The 16,716-nt window shown below is 46.5% G+C and overlaps 1 protein-coding gene across 8 annotated transcripts in view; it reads left to right on the top strand.

Annotated features, from left to right (window-relative positions):
* Positions 1-16,716, top strand: part of NSD2 (nuclear receptor binding SET domain protein 2) — a 101,402-nt gene that overhangs the window by 57,536 nt on the left and 27,150 nt on the right. For 7 of the 8 annotated variants that reach the window (XM_088021258.1, XM_088021257.1, XM_088021256.1 and 4 more), the window contains 4 exons: positions 5,595-5,739; positions 8,342-8,454; positions 10,755-10,836; positions 12,278-12,399. In XM_088021258.1, coding sequence (XP_087877384.1) covers positions 5,595-5,739; positions 8,342-8,454; positions 10,755-10,836; positions 12,278-12,399 — 462 coding nt within the window. Of the gene's footprint in view, positions 1-5,594; positions 5,740-8,341; positions 8,455-10,754; positions 10,837-12,277; positions 12,400-14,975; positions 16,685-16,716 lie in introns of those variants that run through there. The other variant, XM_088021262.1, reaches the window with a different exon arrangement.

Below are 16,716 nucleotides of genomic sequence, written 5' to 3'. Positions count from 1 at the left end.
ATTTGAAATTATGAGAGAAAAGTGGGTGCCTGAGAATTCAAGCCACTTTACAAAGACCACCCTTTTTGCTTTTGGGGACCCAAATTGCTCTCAGATGGCCTTTCTAGTCCTAAGAAATGTGCGGAGAGCAAGCAGAAGCCTGTCACTCCGGACACTGCTGATAAGCTGCGGCCTGAAGGCTGACACATGGGTGAGGTGCTCTGCCCTCAAGGAGCAGGGCCTCTGCTCTGGAGCTCTCTGGCTCTGAGCACCCCTCCAGAGCCCATTCTGTACAGTGTTGCCATTGGCATCCTGCTACATGCAACAATCACACTGAAGGTGTACAGTTAAAATTCAGTTCTGCATTAGAGACAGGTGCTCTGCTCTGCTCTTCCCTGCTTGTGCCCAGTCTCTGTAGGGCTGAGGGGCAGTGTGAGGCCCATGGGCCCCCTCCCTCCCAGCTGGGCTCAGGTGCTCGTTGATTTTGAGTAATTATATGTTGTCAGAAGAGTGATGATGGCAGGAGACTCTTTAACTGGTTCAGTTACTTTGTTTTTATTACAAGTGGGTATGTGCTGGTTCTGTAATAAGTAATCCTAGACTCCAGTTGAGAATAATCTGGGTCTTTCTAGGTTGTGTTTTCCTTTTGGGAGGTAGTGGTGACTCTGAGGATGGTTTTTGTTTGGTTGTTGATTGATTAATCAATGCCCAACTCTTGAGGAACAGCATTGGATGGAGACTTCTCTCTGCTTCCTGGACCCCCCTTTTCTAGGGTCATTAGATAGAAGACTATGACTATCAAGGACATTTGGCTACCATTTGACTCTTTTTTGAGGTCCAGCTTCTTGCAAATGAAGGAAAGTGTTATGCTTTGTGAAATGTATTGAGTTCTTCATTAACATGTTTTGCTTGTTCATCTTTGTCCATCGGGCTCAGCTTAGATGTGCAGCTCACAAGTGTGTTCTGTGGTATTCTGGAATACAGTTAGAGGGGCTGCAGGGGGGGGCAGTGAGTTTGCTGGAAGACAATGTCCACGGTGGGATGTAGGCCCACTGATGAGGACGAGGGTGGGGAGGGGGACTCTGTTTGCAGGCAAGGAGGCAAGAGCAGCAGCTGGGGGGGGGGGTCCCCTAGCTGTGATGAACAGCCCAGGAAGAATTTACTGAAGGCTTCAAGCATCAGTAGCAATGTCATTGACTACTGGTGTGTGTGGTCTCAGTTTCCCATTTTTAAAGAATCTTTTCCACCTTCTCTGATCCGAATTTTTACAGATGCATGAGACTTGAACCATGCAATATGTCTCCATTCTTTGTATATATATTCGTGTCAGTTATGTAGTGTTGCATAACACTTGACCTCAAAACTAAGTGGCTTAAAACAACAACGCACACGGATTCTTGGACAGATTCTGTGGGTCAGGAATTTGGGAGCAGCTTAGCTGGGTGGTTCTGACTCAGAATGTCCCATGAGGTCACAGTTAAGATGTTGGCTGGGGCTGCATCATCTAAAAGCTTGACTGGGGCTGGAGGATCTTCTTCCAAGGTGCTGTACTGCTATTGCCTGAAGGAGGCCTCACCATGTGGTCCTCTCCATGGGTTGGCTGGGGTGTCCTCATAGCACAGAGGCTGGCTTCTCATGGAGCGGGTGATCCATGAGAGGGCAGGTGGAGGTCTTCTGTAAGTCTCAGACCTGACACACTGTATGCCACTGTTTCTACACTCTGCATTGGCTACATTGGCCGTGCTTTTCAGTAGGGAGGCAGGAGTGCTAGGAGTTGAGCGTGAGCTGTAGGGGACTGTAGCCATCTCACAAGTCTAAAAGGCGCACAGAGCTCTCAAAGGATGTGTGAGGCGACAGGTGGGCCGAGGGCGGGGAGTGCGATCTCTGAGGAGCGCTCTGAATCTTTGTAGTGGTAACAGTTCAATCAGCACAGTGTGTGTGAGCTTGTGGGTATCTGGTTTTCCATATTTTTTTTGTATGTCTGAGATAGTTTATTAAAAATCGGGTACCCTGGGTGGCTCATTCAGTTAAGCGCCCGCCTTTGGCTCAGGTTGTGATCTCAGGGTCCTGGGATCGAGTCCTGCATCGGGCTCTCTGCTCAGCTCCCTCTCAGCTCATGCTCTCTCTCTCTCTTTTTCTCTCTCTCAAATAAACAAATAAAATCTTAAAAAAATATATATGGTTGGGGCACCTGGGTGACTCAGTCAGTTGAGTGTCCCAACTCTTGGATTCAGCTTAGGTCAGGATCTCAGGGTCCTGAGATGGAGTCCCACGTCCGGCTGTGCACTCAGTGGGGGGTCTACTTGAAGATTCTCTCTCCTTCTCCCTCTACCCCCACCCCTGCTTGCACACATGCTCTCTTTCTCTGTCTCTCAAATAAATAAATCTTTTTAAAAAAAAAAAAAAAGATTTATTTATTCATTTATGTATTTATTTATTTGACAGAGAACAAGCAAGAGCACAAGTCGGGGTGGGGGGTGGGGACAGGGGGCAAAGCCAGCTTCCCGCAGAGCAGGGAGCCTGATGCGAGGCTCCATCCCAGGACCCTGGGATCATGATCTGAGCTGAAGGCAGATGCTTAACCAACTGAGCCACCCAGGCGCCCCACAAATAAATAAATTTTTTAAAAAAATATGGAAGTAGCCACTACTGAGTGCTTACCATCTGTAAGATACATTGCCAGTATGTTACTGTGAAAAATTCAATTCTCATAAAGGCCTTTCGAGGTTGGCGTAAATTATCCCTGTCTTATAGCTAGCTACCCTGAACTCAGATATGTAAAGTGACTCTCCTTTACCAGTAGGAGGACACAGGCAGGAAGAAGGATTGGGCCTTGGCCCGAATAATCACGGGTGTGTGCATGCATGCGTGCGTGTGTGCATGCACGGGCACACACAGAACGTGTAAGCATTGTACTGCACTGCTTCATTGATGAAACCCATCAACTTCAGTGAGCAGCCAGTGCCTTATTAACCTAAAATGAAGACGGAGATACTTCTGCGCCCCCACTGGAGTACACAGTATATGATTAGGGATGAAAAATAAGCAGATGGTCCTCCAGAAGGTGAGCACTGTGGGTGGGATGGTGGCTGCTTTGACCTTTTTATTTTCTGTCCCTAGCACAGAATGTTCCTTGAATGAATGAGTGAGCGAGTGAATATAGCATTGTAGCTGAAATTAAAAGGGTGATCCAAAGTCAGCCTGGTGGAAGAAAATGTTTCAGGGAGAGATGGAGCCTGCCATTGTGCCCCTGAGTGCAGAGTTGTTCAGGGCGTGATGAAAGTGGGGTGAGGATGGGCTCCAGCTTATGGGGGGCCACGGAAGACATTGCCAAGTGGCAGGGACCCTACCCTACTTGTGGGCTGGGCTGTGGTCCCTCTGATTGCAAGGAGGGAGACCTTTTAGGATGCGAATGTCAGCAGGTGGATGGATAGGACTGAAAGCCAGGAGACTGGTTGCTGAAACCATAGCCATCTCGATGGGGTGGACACAAAGATGTTCAGGAGTGGAGCTGGCCAGCCTGGCATGGATTTAGGTGCAAGGGGAAGGGGCCTTCAAGGAGGATTCAGGAGTCTTGTTTGATGAAGCAGCTGTGAACACTGCTAGGCTTCATTCTGTTTGAGGATATTGTACTCAGGGGTGGGTGAGCAAGGAGGGTCGTGGGTCCACAAATGCATGTGCTAATCTTGAGGAATCTTCAAGTGGAGAGTTCTGGCAGGCAATTGTCCTGTGACTTTGAAACTCTGCACAGAAACCTTTGTTGCATTGAAGGTCTGAGACCTTTGATGCTTGAAATGTTGGGGCTGGTGAGCTCACCCTCATGAAGGATGGGCAGGCAGGACAGACTCCTGCTGTGGGCCAAGTGGTGAGGATGCCCTGCCCCAAGATGAGAGGGGGAAGCAGGTGTGTGCGGGGCCGGGACTGCTGACGCAGGGGCAAGGTGGGAATGGTGACAGTTCACAAGGGACACCGAGGAGAACACCCGGTGGAACACTGGAGCCCAGAGCTGGACTTCGAGTTGCAGAAGGCGTCCTCGGGCTGTGAGGACACCGAAGGGCAGGATGATTGTGTAGGTGGTTGTTGATCCACATCTGAAAATGCACATGCTCTGAGATGCGAGGGTGGGTGGAAGTTGGTGGTGTGCCAGTGTCCATCAGGGCCGGGGAGGACACGGTGAGGTGTGGGAGACACAGGAGGCGGTAGGAAGCCGTCTGCAGTGACCATGTTGTGAGTAGGGGTTTGCGTTTTGGGGCAGAGGTTACCTATGTTGGTTGGGCAGGTGGTGGATCTAGGTGGTAGTAGTGACCAGCAGGATTAACTCGTTGATTCCTTATCACTGCCAGGTGAAGTGTTAGCAGCCCCACATCACAGAGGGGGAGACACCTTCACTTACCCAAGTTCACAGAGCTGCCACGTGGGGGAGCCACATGCGAATCTGGGGTCTGGCTCCAAAGCATGCTGGCTAGTGCTCAGAATCAGGCAGCAAACCTTTTTGAGAGGGCCTCCGGGGCATTTGAGGCCTGTGTCAGTTCAGCTCTGCTGTTGTAGCAGGAGAACAGCCCTAGAAAACAGGTAAAGGGGTGCCTGTGGCTGCTTCCAGTAAAACTTTTACCTGTGAACGCTGAATGCTTGAATTTCCTGTAATTTTTATGTGCTAGGAAATATTCTTCTGACTTTTTTTTTCAACCATTGAAGGATGTAAAATCAATTCTTAGTTCATAGACCGTATAAAAACAGGAGGTGGGGCGGGTTTGGCTTGCCAGCCATCGTTTGTCCACCTCTGTGCCCCTGCTGTTGATACCTCTCAGGCTTGGGTGCACATGAGAGCCCCTGAGAGTCTTGAAAACACTGATGCCAGACTCAGAGAATGAACTGGCCTTGGGTGGGACCTGAACACCAGAGGTTTTAAAACTTCTCTGGTTGTTAGTGTGCAGGCAAGGCTGTGGGCCCATGGATCATCTGCAGACCTTGGGAAAATGCAGGTTCCTGGTTGGCAAGTCTGGGGTGGGGCCTGATGTCCTCATTTCTAGCATGCTTCTGGGGTGCTGATGCTGGCAACCCCAGCATGGCTGGAGGGCCATGCAGGGGGCTTGTCTCTGTGTGCTGGCCTGCACTGTGAGGCATCATGGTATGCTCCTTGGCCTGCCACCTGTACCATCCTTCCAGAGCCATGTACCTGAGAGATGGATGTATGCTATAGCAAATGAGAAAGCCAAGCTAAGACTTCACCCCTGTGTTGACAGGTAGTGTTTCCGTGGCACTTGTCCTACCACTGATTTTTCAGGAATACCTAGATAATTGTAACTTACTAGTAATAATTTAGTGATTTTGGACAAGTGTATTTTTTCCTCTTACCATTTATTGTTTCCTTCCTTGACATAAATACAGTTGAATTATTTTCACCAGCACTGTTTTTATTTATGAGCTTTCAATGGGTTATAGCATCAGATAATCACTAATTTTCTTTGAAGCTTTTATGGGGCATTGTCCCATGATGGAATAAATACACCACATGCTGAGTTCCCAAGGGCTGTGCATTGGATTTTGTGCAACACAAAACCCAGCTGAGTTGTAGGTATGTGGCCTTCTTGACCCCACCTTTCCTGTGTCCACAGGTTGTTGCTGAGCACCCAGACGCCTCAGGTGAGGAGATTGAAGAGTTGCTTGGATCTCAGTGGGACATGCTCAACGAGAAGCAGAAAGCACGCTATAACACAAAGTTTGCCCTGGTGGCCTCTTCCCAGTCTGAGGAAGACTCTGGTAAACGTAAAGCTGTACTAGCGTACTCGGCTTAGTTGTGACATGTGCGTCGTGTGGCTGAGCTCCGGTCTGGGAAGCGTGGCTGCTCCCCCAGCTCTGACCCGTGGTGCTTGTGCCAGCAACCAGAGTGTGTGTGGTCACAATAAAGCAACCTCTGCTGTCTGCATTTTCTCCCTCGTTGTCATGAGAGCTGCTCGGTGTGATCCTCTCTCTGGCCTGTGAGCCCAAGTGGAGCGGGCACTCTAGCCTCTGCAGCCGATGGGGTGGTGTGAGGGGGACACAAGGAAAGGAGCCTAGGCGGTCTCTAGGACTCCAGGCTTACATGATGTGGTAGGGTCAGACTGCAGGCCTGTGGCCCCACGGTGATGCCCTCCCAGCAGGAACTACAGGAGGGTCTCACCTCTGCAGGTGGGGGGCTCTGGACCTGGGAGCAGGGAGGGCATTCCTGGCCTGTCTCCTTGAGAGCTCACAGGGTGAGGAAGGTGACTGTGGACCGACCTTAAATGTGGCTGTCCTCTGGTTCTTCTTAGGCCTTCAGTTTAAAAAATGCTACTTTGCTTTGGTCATTGGAAAGAGAAGGGAGGCTTAACACTGTTAAGCTTGGAGAGAACCTTTAACAGTGGTCAGATCTGTCATCCATGCGTGGTTGGACACATGTCATGGAAAACCGACATTTCTAACATAAAAAATATATGGTTATCAATTTAAAATACAAAACAATTCTGTATCTCTCAAGGTTCATCACTGAAGAGTTTTGGAGAGGCCAAATATAAAGTGTTTCAAGACTCACCTAAAAGGAGACCAAGACCCAGAAGTCATTGCACTAGTCACTGTGTGCACTGGCATGTGCCTTTAGACCACTTCTAGACCAGCACTGTGTGCATCCGACTCTTTCTGCGCACGCACTTATGCGACCTTCCTGTTTGTTCACAGATGCTCTTGATGTTAGGGCTTTCTAGATCTCTACATCAACCGTCTCGTATATTAATACTGAATTTTGTTCAATTCAGCGTTTGTCGCAAGTACTATAATTTAGAATAGCGAGGATGTTCTGGATTTGTGCATTTTCTGTAAAGGGCAGACGTTCACTTGACTCTTCATCAGTACACTAGAGCTAGAAGAGTGGGACCTTTTCAATGACTGGCTTATTTAAGAATGAGTCAGGTTTTCCTGAAGCCAGATTTAACTACCCTTCAAGAGTTAAGTGTGATTGTGATTGTGTGTACCGAGTACTTAGCAGACAGGAGGACAGGGTTGCTTTCCACCCTCAGTGTATGTCAGGTGTGTGTTTGTCCTGGAGGCCCTCTAGCCTCCCTTTTGGGGGCCCCCAGTGCCGATAACCAAGATGATGGGCTGTGTCGGTGGCATCAGCTGTCCCATGGCCTCAGTGTGAGGAATTCAAACAGATGCCCACATTGCCTACGTCTGGATGAAACGCCTGCTGTCTCATTCCGGGTACAGGGGGAGGTTCTTAGGTAAAGGACTGTGACATCATCTCACCTGTGTGAAGGTGAGGTGGCAGTTGCTGCTCATAGGTATCTATAGCTCAGTGGACACATGTTGATGAAGTTGGGCAAACCAGATTGAGGAGGTTCCGGCAGGTCAGGCTGGCTCTGCCCTGTGCTGGTTATGCTTGGTGAGCCACGGAGCAGACAGCACGGCTCTGCAGGCCTCTTCCCGGTGGGCCTTTATGGCCAGCCCACAGTGCTGGGGGGCGTAGTGTATGTAGGCCAGCTCACGCTCTTCTAGGACTGGCAACTTCTGAGGGTCTGGTAATATCAGGCCTCCGCCTGTGGTGAGGCCCTGGCCAGAGTGACTGGGGTGTGGCCAGCTGCACCTCCTCCTGAGGCACTGTTGGATGCCACACTCCTGGCTGTGCTACTCTGTCCCACCTGGTAGTAAGGTTTGAGGATGACACTGCCCTCCCTCCCACCAGATGTCTGACCAACAGTCCAGGGATAACCCTGGAACCTCTGTAAAACAGTCATGCAAATGGAAATACTGGATTTGTGCTTGAAATAAACATTGGTGTGTTCAAATTAATCACCTCTCTAGAACTTGCACTCTTACCTTATTACATCTTATTTTTCTAGGTCAGGACCTTAAATCTTGGGTTAGTTGATATTCCTGGAAATACCTAATAACTGGCATAGTTAAACAACACAAAGCCCTTAATTTGCAGATACAAAAGGAGTGTTGCTACGTAACATACTTCTTTCAGGAAATGTATAAAAAGTAGCAAGTTGTGTACTTTTTGAAGTTGCACTTAAATTCCACTAGTCTTTGAATGTTAGTAATCTAGTGGGTTATATTTAAATTTAATGTTATAGTACATTAAAATGGAATTATAACAAGTACCAGTATAATAGTCTGTAGATCAGATAAGGATTTTCTAGTATTTGATGTTACAGGAAATGGTCCCTTACAGTTTGCAAAATGCAAAGAGATCTGGTCTGTAGGACTTGGGCCCTGGAAGCCAACAGGATTGCAGGAAGCCCGTCAGGGGCTGGATTTGCACGAGTGCCCTGGCTGGGTGGTCTCTGCTCTGGGGGGAGGCTTGTGGAGTGTTTTTCATGCAAGTTTCCCCCTCCCCCGCTCCAAGGTACCGTGAATGGGAAAAAGAGAAACCACACGAGGAGACAGGACGCTGCAGACGCCGAGGCGGGCGACGCGGCCAGGAAGAGGCCCAGGACCGACAAGCACGGTCTCCGGAAGGTAAGTGCGGCCGGTCCGGTCGGCCGGGGGCTGCAACTCTTTAGCGGCTTTGTTTCCCTTACGGGCGGGGGGGGGGGGGGGGGGGGCGGGGGCAGATGGCCTTCCCCGGACGAGGGTGGTGCTCAGCGGGCTTTGTGCTAGAGGCAGTGGGGCTGGCTTCTCTCCTGACCCCTGAGAAGGCCTGCTGAAGAGAGCAAGTTCTTACCTGCCAGGGACTTTAACACAAACCTCGGGCACTTGGATCAAAGAAAAAAATCCAAACACTTGAGAAACACTTGATGTTTAGATTTGATGGAATTGTGTACACTAAAGATTGCCCTCTTCCTTAGGGCTATTATTCAATGTGTAAATAATGGCTTGGCATGAAAACATCACAATCCACTAGCGATATGTCACACTTCAAGAAAAAAAGTTTTTCAAAATCCATTAAAGGCATTGAAAATAGATTCTATGAATTCATTCAGTTTGTTAGTAATTCGTGTTACTGTTTACCTAATGGGACTACCAAGCAGTCTGTGCGACCACACAGATAACGGAGGTCCAGCCCCAGGGCCGTCTAGTTCTAGTGTAGCCCACCAGGCATCGAGGGGCAAAGTTTGCCTGGTACCTGAAGGAGTGTGAATCTGGCTCACGGTGCCCATGCGTGCGGAGAGTGTGAGCCCTTTCCAGTGCGCTTTATGGCCCAGTGCCGTTTAATCATGAACTGAGAGAGTTGAAACAGACTTTGCATCTTATGTTTGAGTGTATACAGAGTTGTCGTGTGTTTATGATTTTGAGAAAAGCTTCATACTATCTTTTACTAATCTAAATTAAGAAGTTCCTTTCTTTATTGTTTTATTTTGAAGAATGGAAAAATCCACATGTTGTTGAAGTGTAAATATGTGGCCACCGCATCATCTGTCTTGCTTTTTTTTTTTTTTTTAAGATTTTTTTAATTTATCTATTTGACAGAGAGAGAGACAGCGAGAGCAGGAACACAAGCAGGGGGAGTGGGAGAGGGAGAAGCAGGCTTCCCGCCGGGCAGGGAGCCCGATGCGGGGCTCGATCCCAGGACCCTGGGATCATGACCGGAGCTGAAGGCAGGCGCCTAATGACTGAGCCACCCAGGTGCCCCGCCTTGCTTCTTTAAGGCCATTGTTGTAGTTCAGGGCAGCAGGGAGGCCCTGCCCTATTTTTCTGGCCAAGAGAACATTCTTCCAGACACCTGTCAGGTGAGGTTGTTAGTGATCAAGTATCCAGCCCCAAGATAGGTAAAATTGACCTGCGTGACATCTGCATTACCTGGCAGCTCACACTCTGGAGTATCCCCTCTGGCCGCCTGTTATTAAAGCAGCCCCGTGCTGCAGTCAGACTGACATTGGCTGCCTTGAGATATTTGTATTTCATACTTACCTTAAAAAATGTGTGGCTCTGGACATTTGAAATATCAAAATTCACATTAAGTAGATAGGTAGAAATGTTTTATCAACGAAGAGCTCAGGAAGTAGCACATAATAAAAGAGAAGTCGTGTCTCCCCCCTGGTTGAGTTTTTATAAACCTGAGTAGGCCATATCCTGTATGCTTCCTGTGCCCCTGTTACCTTGTCCACAGTCTTGCGGCTGCTTCCATCAGCCCCCGGCAGGCTGGGGAGTGGGGTTGGGGTGCAGGAACCGGCCCGGCCTCGGGACTGCTTCAGGGCTGTCAAGAGAGGTTATTTTCAACTCCTTCAGATTCTGAACACTGGACAAAATGTTCCTGAGCCCCTTCAGCCCTTCCTGAGTGTGTGTGTGTGTGTGTGTGTGTGTGTGTGTGTGTGTGTGTGTGTGTGTGGTTTTTCTCAGTTGTGAAACGGGCTTTATTGATGATCTTTGTGAGGTTTGTCTGGACCTTGTCTCCAAATTGGAAATTGTCAGTGTAGGGATTTAGAGCAGTGATGTTGGCACTGACTTGAGGCCCCACTTCAGGTTGATTGGGCAACCTCTGGAGCAGAAGGGTTGTTTTCTTCTCCTTCGCACTCTGCTTTGAATTCAGAGGGAAATTTGAGTAGCATATCGAATGCAGCTCACGTGAAGAGTCTCAGCAACATGACTCTATCACGCCCCGCCAGCCCCTCTATCCCAGCAGACGGTGGGGCAGGCGCAGGGGAGAGTCTCCCGGCTGTGGAAGAGGCATGAGCCTGGGTCCCTGCTCATGGAGTGTGTGGAGCACATTTCCAAAGGAAGACGTTTCTGTTGCACAGCGTTTCAGCAGCCTGTGTTAGTTCACATTAGATTCCCCCGCCCTTCCTTTTCTTCTTCTTTTTCTTTTTATTTAATAACAGAGAGAGACGATCAATGACAAGACAGCCCGAACAAGCTCTTGCAAGGCCATCGAGGCAGCCTCCTCGCTGAAGAGCCAGGCAGGTAATGTGGTTAGTGCTTCTTCCTTGTCAGCTCTCCCAGGCGCCTGGGCTGGGCTGGAGGCGAATAGGAAGCTGGGCCGGGAAGGGTATGGGGTGGCCTCCAAGGGGTCTGGCAGCTAATAAAGGGGGAAGGGAGGTTGTTGTGCAACTGAATGTGTAAGTGGTCGCAGCGCTCCAGCTACATTTTATTGAAGTTATTTTTCTACTGGTTTCTACGGGGCTTTATTTTCAGTTTAAAATTACACTGAAGAAGTTATTTAAACCAGGAATATCCAGGTTTCTTACTTGACAGTGCCAGTTGTTGCTATAAATTACACCACTTTTGAGTATCTGGTCATCTATGTATATTCAGTAAAAGTAAAAGTAATGACTTTCACATGTTGAAGAAACTAGCTTCAAATGTTTGTGAAAAATAACTCAAAGCAATGAAAGGGGAAGCAGGCTCCCTTTCCCTTCTCATTGTCTTTTTGAAGTGTCTGTCTGACAGTTTATTACAGAGAGCTTACCATCTCCAACTCTTTTTTTTCTTTAAGAGGGTGGGAGGGGGCAGAGGGCAAGGGAGAGAGAGAGAGGACCTCAAGCAGACACCCCCCCCCCCCCGACACACACACACTGAATAAGGAGCCCAGAGCAGGGCTCTGTCTCATGACCCTGAGATCATGACCTGAGCTGAAATCAAGAGTTGGACGCTTAACGGACTGAGCCACCCAGGCGCCCTCCAACTCTTCTTGCCTCTCAGGTTGAATTCCTGGGTGTTCAGAATGATTGATAGTTATCTAGCTAAATTCAAGGGACCACATGAAACGAGGTCCCCTACTCTTCCACCATCTTGCCTCCCAGCCTATCAGCAACTCTTAATTAGAAAGGAAAACAACATTCAGGGGAGAAAGGAGCGAGAGTTGGAAATGGATGTGTTTTCCTTATTTTGCATGAGGTGCTGTGCTGGTTTTCAAAAATCAGATAGACTGAAAAGAAAGACATTTGTGAGCAGTTTGAACATTGAGTGGATATTTGATGATATGAAGGGATTGTTACTTTTAAAAATGGTAGAGTGGTCTTGTGGTTACATTTAAAACTTTATGTTTCAGAGACATGTACTGAACTTTTTACAGGTGAAATGATACTTGTAATTTGCTCCAGAAGAATGTGGCAGGGGATGTGAAACTAGGTGTGGATGGAGCTGTGTTGGCCCCAGGTTGATGGATTGGGGGACAGGCCAGGCAGGGGGACATTAAAGTTCACTGGACAATTTACTTTTGTTTCTGTTCAGATTTTTTCACAGTAACTAAAGTTAAGCCTTTACTATGACAAAGGAGCCCAGAAAATGTATCTTTAGAACTTCATTTATTACAGGGCTAATTTTGAAGCAGTTAAGAGATTGAAGCAGTTAAGAGAAATGTAAGATTTCAAACTTTACTTTATAAACCAAAATTGTTTTACAGCAACGAAACATCTGTCAGATGCATGCAAACCACTGAAGAAGCGAAATCGGGCATCCACAGCAGCGTCTTCCACTCCTTTTAGCAAAAGTTCGTCTCCTTCTGCATCCTTAACTGAGAATGAGGTAAAATACTAATGATAGTGATGACCGTGGTGTTCGTATGAAGGCCATTTAGTTTCCCAAGTTGAAGTGTGAGCAAAAGTCAGACTTAACAAGCATAACACTGGTGTCCTCTCCACAAATGTAGGTGAGTTTCAGATTCTTTAAACTATGTATAAGTCATGGAATGGAAAAAAAAAATCAACTATTTTAGTCTATTTGAGCACCACAGATATACACACATGCACACAGTGTATGTATAAATGTACGTGCATCTACTTTAGTCTGGATGTAGTTTAATTGTTCTTGAAATCTGTCTTAAAATGTTGTGTTCTCTATAGCCCTCACATTGTAATTAATTTTCCACATCCCAGCAAGTCTGCTCTGGTCCTAACATGACACTGTCACTCGAGCTGACTCTAGTCATTGTGCACTCACCCCAGGTGGGACGGAGGGTGGCTTGCCTGCTGTGTTGGATTCCAGCGGTCTTTAGACCTAGGCTCATGGAGGAATGTCCTCATGCATTCCATGGTTGTAGTCCTTTAAATCCTCGTGTATTCATAGATCCTTGAGTGTGGAGGTGAGTCAGAACCACCATGGCAATACGACTCCTCTATTTTCTGGATTTGCAGAGTATACAATAGCTTGAGGCTATTACCTTCATTGTATCATGACATCTGGACTTCATCACCAAATTTAAAGTCTTTGCTGTTCTAAAAACAAAACAAAACAAAACAAAAAACAGCCTCAGAATGCAAGTATGACACTTTTTTTGTCCAGAGGGAGTTTTGGATTCCCGATTTTAGTGACTACCCAAGGAGTTTATATTCAAGTTTTAATTCCTTACTGTTTTGTTCCCTGTGATCCTCTTTTTCTCATTGTAGACGTGAGTTCTGTTTATTTAGAGTATTTATGAGGAGATGCTAACCTTGGGCTTTTTTTGAACAAGGCAGTAAGGCAGGGAGTGGATAGACCCCCGCCCTGCTGGGCAAGAAGGTGGCACTTCTGACCTGGTCTCTGCCACGGTCACTGGTGGGGCCTGGCCGTTCTCCTACTGTCTCTCAGCCTTGGCTGCTTCCTCGCCTTAGATGAGGGGGTGTCTTCTACGGACCTGGGCCATCTGAGAGGGTGCAAACATGGAGAGCTGCTCTGAGTGGGGTCTTCTTTGGGGATTCACACCAGTAGTGGTGGGAAGCTGCTCATGTGTGTGGGAGCTGGGGCTTTCTCATAGCTTGCTATGTGTAGGTGACTAAACATTTCTTATATTTGGGCACATTCAAGAAAATGCAGTACGAATTCTTCACTGAACTTCCAGGGACTTATTGAAACATGGAAAAGACAAATTCTATACAAATTTTTTTCCTTTTTTCTTGTCTGAATTATGATTAGTATCCTGAAAAATGACGATTCTAATTCTAAAGAAGAATACTAAAAATAAAAAGTTTCAGGTCCATAGACCCTTTCGCTTAAAGTCAGCTTTTTTATTTAAGAAGATTTTTAATAAGTTTTTCTTTAATTGCCATTTGATCCACTATCCTATTGAGTTTTTACTTACTCCGTTGTCAGATACAGTTGCAAGAAAAATTCTGAGGCTGAAAACAAATCTTTTCTGTCATTCCTGTCATTCCTGGTCAGAAGCTGTGCCAGCCAAAGGCTTGGATTCAGGGCAGCACAGCCCAGGGTGGACACAGCCGGGGTGGGGTTAGAGCAGGTGGGTCAGGCTTGGTGGTCTGACGTTCACTGGGACCAGGGTGAGTGTGATCTTTGTTTTGAATTTGGGAAGACTTCGATGAAGCATTTTATAATCATTAGATTTCATTGATTTTTTTAATTCTTTAGAACTTCAGAAGTGGATAGTTTATTAAATATGTTTATATTATATATTAAATATATTAAAATCATACACTGTCCTCCATTTTGAAGGTGATACATAGATCCCATAGTATGCATTCTGTTGCTTATATAAAAACATTTAAATTACTAGGCCTTTCCATCAGGCCACTTTCGTGTGGCTTATATGAATCTTTCATTAGCATTCATTTTTATAGAATTATATTGTTCATTAAAACCACTTCAGGTGAACCAAAAGCCTTGTCTGTTATGTGTTAACACTACTGAACTACAGTACGCGTTTACAACGCTGAACGCCTTTTAGCACAGGAGGCAAAATGTAGTGTTATAAAACAACGTCCTGTAAACCACTAGTCCCGTTCTGGTGGGAGTTAGGCCGCCATGGGAGTTGCTGTTTGGGGTTCATACTGGCCCCTTATTCAGGTCACATGCCCACTGCATGTTTGTATGTCCTGCTTTTATCACCCTTGATTGAAATAAAGGGTTTTCACAGAGTTGGTATTTCGAGACATTTTAGGTCACTTGTGGTTTAAGTTCTTCTATAAAAAGGTGTATGTGAGACATAAAATTGCTATTGGAATAATTATTACATACTACTACAGCACCCTAATGAAGAGAATAGATTAAAATTACACACTTGCATGATGAAGGCCTGTGAAGGAATTAATGTGATTTAAGTGTTTTGTAACTTCATTTCTTATTCCCTTAGTAGAGCAAATTCTTATTTTTTTCGCCTTCACTGGTAACAGCTTTTATGGGAGCCCACATCAGCCAAGTTGGATTTGAACTCAGCTGCCCTGTACTGCACTTAAAATGATGTAATATTCCAGGATGTCTGCTGCAGGTGGTGTATCATCGTACACACTAAGGGACATTCCTGTCACAATCATTTTATGGAAGATGTGTGATAATCTGTTTTTACTGGTATTACTAACACATACAATGAAGAAAACAGATAACAAATTTTAAGACCAAGGTAAGATACGTAATCAAGGCCATTTACCTGATCACATTCATCTCATAATAGAAACACACTCATATTGCAATGATCCATGTAGATTTCACGTTGAGGGGACGCCCTTCACCTGGGGCTGCCCTGGGCCTGTGACAAGGACTCCGCGCCGAAGGGGCTGGTCTTGCTAGAGGCCACACTTGTCTCCTAGTTCATGACTTGCTGAGTTTTTATTGAAAAATGCTGGCATCTGCACCTTCAGAAACAGAAAACAAGCAGCACACACTAAAAGGAGTCCTCGTCAGCTAATTCCCATTGCCAATGGAATGTACTCAGTATTGTACATATTAAACTAATTTCCAACATAAAAGGCAGGAGGAGTTTTGATTCTGTCTTTTTTTTACTAAGCAGTTTTACTATGACACTATATACGGCAAATTTGTAGGAAAAATATCATTTACAGTATCATTATGAGCCATTTAACTCTACTCTTTTGATTCAGTGACCGGTATCTTGGGGATACCACGATCAGGTTATTTACAACAACCACTTCATCAGTTGCTTTTGTAGGACATCCTCCATCACATTAAATGTCTAAGTCTTGGGTGACCACCTGGTGTCCTGCCCCTGGGTGTCTGCATGTTTGCATGGTGAGGCACAGGCCTCGCTTGCCCCTTCAGCTCGTGGAGGCAGAAGGAGTGCTGTTCACGTTACCATGTTAACAGCACCCGGTTCATTCCCAGCAGACTCTGCAGATGTGTTCTACCTTCAATGAAAGTTTCTGACTAATACTTGTGTTTCTAAACCGTTAAGTAATGTAACGCATGTTAAACACTTAGGGTGCCTGGCGCCTTGCAAGGACTCAGTGGTTCGCTGTTGTGACAATAATGGTTATAACAATAAAAATAATAAAATCACCATCATTCCATTTTTATCCAAAAGTATAAATTTTGCTTTGGCATGAAAAGCGATCCTCTCGACTGCATTATGCACGTGGGGGTAAAATAAACCTAGAAGTGGCAGACACTGGGTTGGTTTGAATAGCACTTGAGGGTACTAGCCTGTGGCTGGGGGCTTGTCGGGGTGGCTCTGCCCAGAGCCGGTGGGGTACGTGGCCTCCAAGGTGGCCTGAGTCATGCTGTTCCTAAAGGACATGAAAAAGCTCAGGAGTAAATGTAGGGTTCATGGAAAACTAATTATTAAATTTAAAAATGTGAAAAAAGGTCATGTAAAAGTGGTCCAGTTCAAGAAACAGTCACCCCAAGTAAAGACTAGCCTGAAAGGCTTTTGACAAGAATTCATTTGAAATTATAGCATGATGAATTTTGAATGGGCGGCCAGTCAGCTACCAGCATGTGTTAGGTGCATTAGAAGTTAGCCAGAGAGTAGGCGCTTTCCTCCTTAGGAAGAACTGTCAAAATGGCTGAATAGCATATCCACTAGGCAGCATAAAGTTAGCATCAGCTGAGTACATAGGAGGGCAAAAGGGGGTGGGGACAAGGCTAGGGGAGTATGCAGTGTTGCTGGGGGTGTGGGGA

Source organism: Eumetopias jubatus, unplaced genomic scaffold, assembly GCF_037043125.1.
Source record: "Eumetopias jubatus isolate StellerSeaLion01/CBP00866 unplaced genomic scaffold, mEumJub1_p1.0 scaffold_2, whole genome shotgun sequence".
Taxonomy (NCBI): Eukaryota; Metazoa; Chordata; class Mammalia; order Carnivora; family Otariidae; genus Eumetopias; species Eumetopias jubatus.
This window is presented reverse-complemented; position numbering and strand designations above follow the sequence as displayed.